At 39.4% G+C, this 9,040-nt stretch overlaps 1 protein-coding gene across 3 annotated transcripts; it reads right to left on the bottom strand.

Annotated features, from left to right (window-relative positions):
- Positions 1 to 1,046: 1,046 nt before the first annotated feature.
- On the bottom strand, positions 1,047 to 7,224 carry LOC112070704 (protein archease-like). 3 transcript variants are annotated; one of them, XM_024138148.2, is made up of 5 exons: positions 6,957 to 7,224; positions 3,723 to 3,800; positions 3,297 to 3,349; positions 2,960 to 2,996; positions 1,047 to 2,687 (listed from the first exon to the last, which is right to left on the bottom strand). In XM_024138148.2, the coding sequence occupies exons 1-5, from the start codon at positions 6,960 to 6,962 to the stop codon at positions 2,601 to 2,603; spliced, it is 261 nt and encodes an 86-aa protein (XP_023993916.1). In that variant the 5' UTR covers positions 6,963 to 7,224; the 3' UTR covers positions 1,047 to 2,600. The 3 variants fall into 3 exon arrangements, with proteins under 3 accessions (XP_023993916.1, XP_070295184.1, XP_070295185.1); XM_070439083.1 differs by lacking the exon at positions 6,957 to 7,224 and adding an exon at positions 5,866 to 6,945; XM_070439084.1 differs by lacking the exon at positions 6,957 to 7,224 and adding an exon at positions 5,866 to 5,947 and having other exon boundaries at positions 3,723 to 3,913.
- Between the last annotated feature and the right edge of the window lie 1,816 nt (positions 7,225 to 9,040).

The raw sequence follows: 9,040 nt of genomic DNA, 5'->3' as shown, positions 1-9,040 counted from the left end.
TCAATCAATATCACAGCGCACCAGCTCTAAGCTTTAAGGACTAAACAAAACTAAATGTCTCGATGCTCACTAAACAGTCATATTGTTCATCTCAGAGAACAGAGCATTCCGAGACTGACTTATGTAAAAAAGGGGAAGAAGAACAAACATTCCTTTTGTTCTTTGATTCATCATTGATATCAGCCTGACTACAGTAATAACAGTGCAATCAATACAGCACATGCCATGGAAAATATTTACAGGGAAGAGACAAGTTCTTTGTGCTATTTTGAGTTTCATTAGAATGGGKGCTGTAAAAATTCAGAGTCAGTTTATCTTGGACTCGTTTATCTTTGTTTTTGTATATCCATTCTTCTCCACAGAGTCGGATGTCAGATGATCCCACAGTACGTAAATGGTACAGTCAAATAGCAGCACATCATCAGTACAGTGATGTGCAAGGACAATGTCATTTTGGTGTGCTCCTTTCAATCTACTTCCTCCACATGTAACTGGCTAGACCTATGTGCAGGCCTAATTTATTCTCCATGCACCTACTGTACTGTCTATGTGTTATTGTGAAGCAGAGCAGGACTTTGATTAGCAGGATTCTCCTTATCTCTAATGGTCAGAGAGGCTAATTCCCAGAATATGAATGAATGAAAGACTGTTGGGCTCTGGGAGAGACAAGACAATAATTGGGCAGCACAGTACACCACCTCTTCCCTCTTCCTCTGTTTAAGAGTTTAAAGAGCGGAATATCCTTAAGCAAAGCCTCACATCGATACATGATCTTCATTTTGATGGGGCCAATCAATCACCAAGTAGTGTTGTGCTACCATAAAGCTCTCTGAAATATTACTCTTCTGCCCTGTAGTCGACAGAAATGTCTACCGCAATGTAGACCTCAACGATGTCTGTGTGGCATTGTACTGTAGGTTAGATTAAGGTTGTTAAGGTAAAGAATAGTAAATATCTCATATACAGCAAAAAAGGGAAGATAAAGAACTTAATACCGAAACATACATTCATACTTGTCAATTTATGTGTGAGATTTGCACATAATCCACAGTACATCTCCATAGTTATTCCAGTTCCTTCACCTTAATTCAGCTATCTCCTCAATTAGGACATTGGTATGAGAATAAATAGCAATCCTTTTGGAATAGTAATTTCAGATCTTATTTGCCAAAAGTAATATTTCCTGTACATATTCTTATAATTCTTCCCCTGGTAGAAAGACACAGGTCTTCTAATCCAGTGTTTGATTCACAAATTCACTAAAATGTTCCGATACACTCCCATAACAATATGTAAATATCACTCCCTCCATAGATAAGAGTTCATCACTGGGGATGGAGCTGCATGGGGAAGTGTCTACCTTTGTTCTTCTCTTAGGGGAGMATTTAGGGAAAGAAACTTCAGTCTAGCAAGTGGCATCAGATGTTTCAAGTTTTTCATCATTTTGAAATGGAACAGCCAAATCAAATGTTTATTTTTCTGTCGTTAGATTTGTTTGACAGTTCATCCACTTGGAAAAATGGCCAAAGGTACAAATGCGGAAGCTGTTATTGCACTTACTATGTGTGCACTCTATTTCTATTGGATTCATTGCATTGTGTTTAATTTATGTTAAACCCCATTGAACCATTATTATTGTGTCATAGATTAAACAGAATTCAGAAAACCTGTGTGACATAAAATAGCATTCAATGATGGRCCAATGGGGTTGAACATGTCCGTAAAGTACTCGTCTTCCAATGGTCTGTATGATTAACATTAAAAGTCAAGCACACATTGAAAACATTCACAATATACAGTTACTGTGTCTCTGATGCTTAGATACAGATAAATAAACATGTTAAGTTCATTCAATATCTAGCAACACAATACCATTGATTGGATAACGCACTCATATTATAACGCACTGTTAAATGCCAAAATAAGCAACACCCATGTTTTACTAACCTCTTTCGAAGGTATTTTAGGATGTTGTTTACCTCACACTGTGGTGATCCCAAGCACCAGCAGACTGAAATCATGCACCTTGTAGTGTGGAAAATATTTTTATTACAAAACTAATTGCAAACAGATACACTTATTTAACTAAAGTATCCAAAGATCACTTGTGATTTGACTATTTACAATGAGTAGTGCCCAGCATGAATCCTTTAAGTATCTGTATCACTGAGGTGGCAATTGAAATGCTTAAAATAAATATAAACCTGTAAAAAACACAGTACATAATACCAAAAATATGTATTAGTCAACAAGAAGGGGTATACGTTCATGTTTAAGTTCCCTAGTAGTAGGCAAACTGGATTTTGTGTGATGATTCTGTCTCGTCTTGAAAATTCTGAGATTAATTTGTGATACATAAAAATTATAACAAATCTTAATTATTGGCATTCCTCAGTAAACTCTAGTCAGACAGCCAMATTACTCTTAGCAGCTATAAACAGCATGTATTAGGACCAGGTTTGCTTCCTGACGGGGAAAACATCACACTTCACAAGCTCATGATCAAAACCTATGCTGTTGCCCTTAATCCAATGTCCATTCACACAGGCATGCTCTGATAGTCCTGTTCCCTTCGGAGACAGTTCCTCTGTAGAAAATCCTCAGATATCGATGATGGCAAAGATCTCTGGCTTGTCGATGTCATGGACCTGCATGGCTGAGTAAGTGATGGCCTTCACCTCTGTCCCCTGGAGAGACAAACAGATGGTTAAGTGACACTTTCAAAAACACTAAAATACAAACATTTGTATTCAGAAATGACTCGTCTCAATTAATGAAAACAGTCATCATTTATCTTGTTTTAATAATAGAACACAAATCTCAAAAACTGTTTTGGATGCCCATTTTCATCAGGGCATAAACAGTAATTATGTCTTATGGTCAGGATAGTCAGACCTCTGTGTGGTCAGTTTAGGCTAGAGAAGTTGAAAGATATCAGGATTATCTCCCATTTGCTTACCTGTGGATGCTTGACCAAGCTGAACTCTTCTCCCCACCTACAACAGCAGAGGAAAACTGAATGATAGGCATGGAGGGAAGCTGAGAATGAAACAGAACTCCAGGCATAGGAACTAAGGGAGGGATTAATGATAACATGCAACCCATGTCTTTCTCAGGGGTAGAAGAAAGTCAAATAACCTAAAAACCAACCCACCATATCCCCTCACACAGTTTAACCTAGGAGTAATGTAAGTGGCTCAAAAGAGGACCAATCACATGCAAATATAAATTAGTACCACCCAGTGAGCAAAAAATGAAAACTAAATCCTGACGTGTGTAACTTTAGATCAACTTACCCAATAGAGCGGATTTTAAAGTGCATCCTGTCAATGTGCAAAACTCTTACTTCCTAGAAGACAGAATTTATGTTAGGCAATACCTTATTATTTTAACTGCTAAATTAAATTGATAGTTGCCATGATGTCTTTTTTAAAGCGTATTACATTTGAAGCAGGAGATATTTGAAACAAACAATGGCCCGTGGGTAATTAAATTAGCTGTGAGGAGGGATACAAGATAAATGCACACTTGTGGTAAATGTAATGACATGTTACCTTCCAGTTGTAATTATGTTTCAAACCTAAAACATGTTTTTGCAATGCAGTTATACAGACAGGCACCAAGAAAGCTAAACATCTATTGATGGGGGTAGGAGAGAGAGCGAGCTCCATGAAGTCCCACTGGCTAACATGACTAATCATTATTATGTTGAAGGCCCTTACTCTGGGAATTAAGAAAAGATCTGCACTGAATTTGAATAACCAGTCATCAAGGAAGTGGAAGAGATTCCATGTCATCACCTGGTCAAGAAACAGAGAGAAATTATAAGAATGTATTGAATGCAATGGTATTTAACATATTGACCCATAAATGAAACAATCTGCTTCATGAACTCCCCCTATGAGTATTATGCCTGTTTTTAATCCATCTGTAAATCTGTAAATGAATACATAAATAACTCATGTTTTGGCACCGATGTCGACACGGAACACAAACCGGCTGCGCATTTGCGCCATCGTGCATACATTTACAGTATATCACAAAAGTGAGTACACCCCTCACATTTTTGTAAATATTTAAGTATATCTTTTCTTGTGACAACACTGAAGAAATGACACTCTGCTACAATGTAAAGTAGTGAGTGTACGGCTTGTATAACAGTGTACATTTGCTGTCCCCTCCAAATAACTCAACACACAGCCATTAATGTCTAAACCACTGGCAACAAAAGTGAGTACACCCCTAAGTGAAAATGTCCAAATTGGGCCCAATTAGCCATTTTCCCTCCCCGGTGTCATGTGACTCGTTAGTGTTACAAGGTCTCAGGTGTGAATGGGGAGCAGGTGTGTTAAATTTGGTGTCATCACTCTCACACTCCCTCATACTGACTGGTCACTGGAAGTTCAACATGGCACCTCATGGCAAAGAACTCTGAGGATCTGAAAAAAAGAATTGTTGCTCTACATAAAGATGGCCTGGCCTATAAGAAGATTGCCAAGACCCTGAAACTGAGCTGCAGCACGGTGGCCAAGACCATACAGCGGTTTAACTGGACAGGTTCCACTCAGAACAGGCCTCGCCATGGTCGACCAAAGAAGTTGAGTGCACGTGCTCAGCGTCATATCCAGAGGTTGTCTTTGGGAAATAGACGTATGAGTGCTGCCAGCATTGCTGCAGAGGTTGAAGGGGTGGGGGGTCAGCCTGTCAGTGCTCAGACCATACGCCGTACACTGCATCAAATTGGTCTGCATGGCTGTCGTCCCAGAAGGAAGCCTCTTCTAAAGATGATGCACAAGAAAGCCCACAAACAGTTTGCTGAAGAGAAGCAGACTAAGGACATGGATTACTGGAACAATGTCCTGTGGTCTGATGAGACCAAGATAAACTTATTTGGTTCAGATGGTGTTAAGCTGTGTGGCGGCAATCCGGTGAGGAGTACAAAGACAAGTGTGTCTTGCCTACAGTCAAGCATGGTGGTGGGAGTGTCATGCTCTGGGGCTGCATGAGTGCTGCCGGCACTGGGGAGCTACAGTTCATTGAGGGAACCATGAATGCCAACATGTACTGTGACATACTGAAGCAGAGTATGATCCCCTCCCTTCGGAGACTGGGCCGCAGGGCAGTATTCCAACATGATAACGACCCCAAACACACCTCCAAGACGACCACTGTCTTGCTAAAGAAGCTGAGGGTAAAGGTGATGGACTGGCCAAGCATGTCTCCAGACCTAAACCCTATTGAGCATCTGTGGGGCATCCTCAAACGGAAGGTGGAGGAGTGCAAGGTCTCTAACATCCACCAGTTCCGTGATGTCGTCATGGAGGAGTGGAAGAGGACTCCAGTGGCAACATGTGAAGCTCTGGTGAACTCCATGCCCAAGAGGGTTAAGGCAGTGCTGGAAAATGATGGTGGCCACACAAAATATTGACACTTTGGGCCCAATTTGGACATTTTCACTTAGGGGTGTACTCACTTTTGTTGCCAGCGGTTTAGACATTAATGGCTGTGTGTTGAGTTATTGAGGGGACAGCAAATTTACACTGTTAATCAAGCTGTACACTCACTACTTTACATTGTAGCAAAGTGTCATTTCTTCAGTGTTGTCACATGAAAAGATATACTCAAATATTTACAAAAATGTGAGGGGTGTACTCACTTTTGTGATATACTGTATATTGTCCCCCTACACGCAGGTTAAAATATCAAAACAAACTCTGAACCAATTACATTAATTTGGGGACAGGTTGAGAAGCATTAAACATTTATGGCKATTTAGCTAGTTAGTTAGTTAATTTGTCCTATTTAGCTAGCTTGCTGTTGCTAGCTAATTTGTCCTGAGATATAAACATTGAGTTGTTATTTTACCTGAAATGCACAGTCCTCTACTCCGCCAATTAATCCACACACAAAACGGTCAACCGAATAATTTCTAGTCATCTCTCTTCCTTCCAGGCCTTTTCTTCTCGACTTTATATAGTGATTGGCAACTCATAAATTAGGTGCAATACCGCCACTGACCTCGTTTGTCTTTCAGTCACCCACGTGGGTATAACCAATGAGGAGATGGCACGTGGGTACCTGCTTCGATAAACCAATGAGGAGATGGGATAGGCAGGACTTGCAGAGCGATCTACGTCAGAAATAGAACTGATTTCTCTTTTAGCCCTTGGCAACGCAGACGCTCGTTGGCGCAATAATTGAATAACATTGATTTCTACATTTATTTTGCAACGCACACGACGCGAGCGGTGTGGRCAGCCTATATTAGCCCTTGGCAACGCAGACGCTCGTTGGCGTGCTCGAGCAGTGTGGGTGCAATAATTTTATAACATAGATTTCTACATTTATTTTGCAACGCTCGTGCACGCGACGCGAGCGGTGTACTCAGGGTATACAGGCTGACCACACCGACGCAGCGTTGCAAAATAAATTTACCAATCTCCTCACAGGTTTATAGAAGCAGGTACCCACGTGCCATCTCCTCAGTGGTTGATATTTTAACCTGCGTGTCGTTCGCGTTTGGTGTGAGGGGACAAAATACATTAATGCACGATGGCGCAAGCGCGCAGCCGGTTTGGGTTCCGTGCACCTCTCTGATTCAGAGGGGTTGGGTTAAATACGGAAGGCACATTTCAGTTGAATGCCTTCAGTTGTACAACTAACTAGGTATCCCCCTTTCCGTTTTTACTGTACTGCAATACAGTAGAGTGGGTTAAGGTAAACATTCAATTCAATATGCCAGGGTATTCATCTACTAGGCCTACAATATCAATGTGTCAATTAAGCAATTTCTGGTGGTCGAGCAGTGTCTCCTCCGCTAAAGATTATCTTCCATTGTACGTTTCAACAGAAACTAATTTATGTTGGTGAACAAATCAGACTAACGTTAGCTAGCTAAAGTATAGTTCAATTAACCACCATGCATGTTCATAACATTAGCTAACTACACAACTCACATTCATACTTCTTGTTGATCGCCGGGTATTGTGACTTGGTAGCTTTCTGTGACTCTGAGATCAAGCTCACGATCATCCATTGTCGACTTCTTTAGTTGATTTGATCCCTAAAATACTGAAATGTTAGACTTGCCAACACTATAACGTTACGTGCTTGCCTTGACTCAGGGCTTGAGTCGTATGCCGCGTTCATGTGCTAGTCGGAACTAAGAAACTCYACATGTCCGAGTCGCTAAAAGTGGTTGAACGCGGCATGTATATAACTACACTAACTAGCAGGTCGGACATTCCGAGTTTACTAGTTCAGACTAGCACTTGAATGCAGCAACATCACATCGCTGTGTAGTCACGTGGGTCGCGCGTCAGCCAGGCTACTGAAAGGTATGCCGCATTCAAAATAACTGGGAACTCGGAAAACTCAGATTTCAAGGCATTCAAGACCACTGAACTTGGAAAAAACAGCTCCGACTGGGAAAAATCGTTTTGAACATTCATCCAACTCACTCGAAATTTCATGTCGGAAATTGGGGTATCTTTATAGAGCTCCGACTTTCCGACCTGAAAATCACCGACGTCAGGATTTGATATAGTTTTTCCCGAGATTCCAGTTGTATTGAAATCACCACTGTACTTGCTGTTGAAACAAAATTGACCGTTTCAGGAAGTAACAAAGATATCTCGCGTTTTGCGATCGTCGGATATATATAGATATACAATCTGGAATAATAAAGGCATAAAATACAAAAACAAGTCTTTATTTTTCCAGATCTGGTTTGACAACAGCATTATCTGGGTTAAACAATTACTGAATAATGATGGACAACTATATGATTATCCAGAATTCATGAGAACACATGATGTTACATCCACTCCTGAGGAGTTTCAAATAGTTGTTAGAGCTGTCTCTTAATAAGGTGCTATTCTTCTTTTAGGAGAATAACAATACTCCAAGTGCAACTGTTGAGGATTTTGTAGCCCCAATATRAACTAGAAGGAATTTACAATTTAAACTATTAATGTAACAATATATATAAGAAAACTCTGTCAAGATGTTACTATTCCCTCTGCTAGAATATACAAGAATGCAGCCCTAGGACAAGTGAAATGGAAGAAAGTTTCGTTGTCTGGCAAATATTGTATATCTAATAAGATGAAAGAAGTATCACACAAACTCATTCTTAGACTGTATCCTGTAAAGACCTTTATTGTACACAGATTCAAAATTGCTATTGATAAAAAATGTGTATTTTGTGGTTGTGARCCAGAGACTCTAGACAATTTATTTTGGGACTGTTTTTATGTCAGAATATTTGGGAGTGAATTAGAAGATTTTATTTTAAAATAAACTGCTATTAATGTTAATTTGAACGACTCTGATATTATGTTTTTTTTTTTTTATCCAAATGATATGGACCCCGATTTAACTTTTATTGTTAATTTGTTTATTTTTCATGGAAGATTCTTTATCCATAAAATGAAGTGGGTGGAGAACAAACCCTTCTTCACATTGTTTAAACATTATTTTGAAATTCTCAGTAAGTGTAAAAACAAAAAAGCAATTTATCTCGACATTTAATACCACTGTATATTAGGGTTAAGTACTCTTGTTTGTATATTTCTGTTTTATTGTTCATAATAATACAAGTAATACAATAATAATAAATAAATAAATAAAAACGTTTTGCGGTAGTCACTAGTTACCACAGCAACAGTCATAAACCCCACGCATTTCTACCATTTATTATTTTCAACCAACCGCTAACTTCCATCCTAATCTTAACCACACTGCTAACCTTATTCCTAACCCTAACCTTCAATTAAGACCAAAAAGCAATTTTTGTTAGAATTTTTACGATATAGCCAATTTTGACTTTATGCTGTGATCAGTGCAACCCGGGATCCTTGGGACTTACATAACCCTTACCGTAATAATTTAAAAACTTCGATGTTAAAGGTTAGTGTAGGTTAGTGATGTCCCAAGGATCCCAGATAGCACATTTTGGATGACTAGAAGGGATTTGTCATATTCACGTCGGATTTGSCTTTCGTAGCAGGTTAGGATAATTATGTTAAGGTGTTGAAAA

The sequence above is a fragment of the Salvelinus sp. IW2-2015 genome, unplaced genomic scaffold (assembly GCF_002910315.2).
Source record: "Salvelinus sp. IW2-2015 unplaced genomic scaffold, ASM291031v2 Un_scaffold1396, whole genome shotgun sequence".
NCBI classification, from domain to species: Eukaryota; Metazoa; Chordata; class Actinopteri; order Salmoniformes; family Salmonidae; genus Salvelinus; species Salvelinus sp. IW2-2015.
The sequence above is the reverse complement of the archived record's forward strand: the minus strand, read 5'-3'. Positions and strand labels throughout refer to the sequence as shown.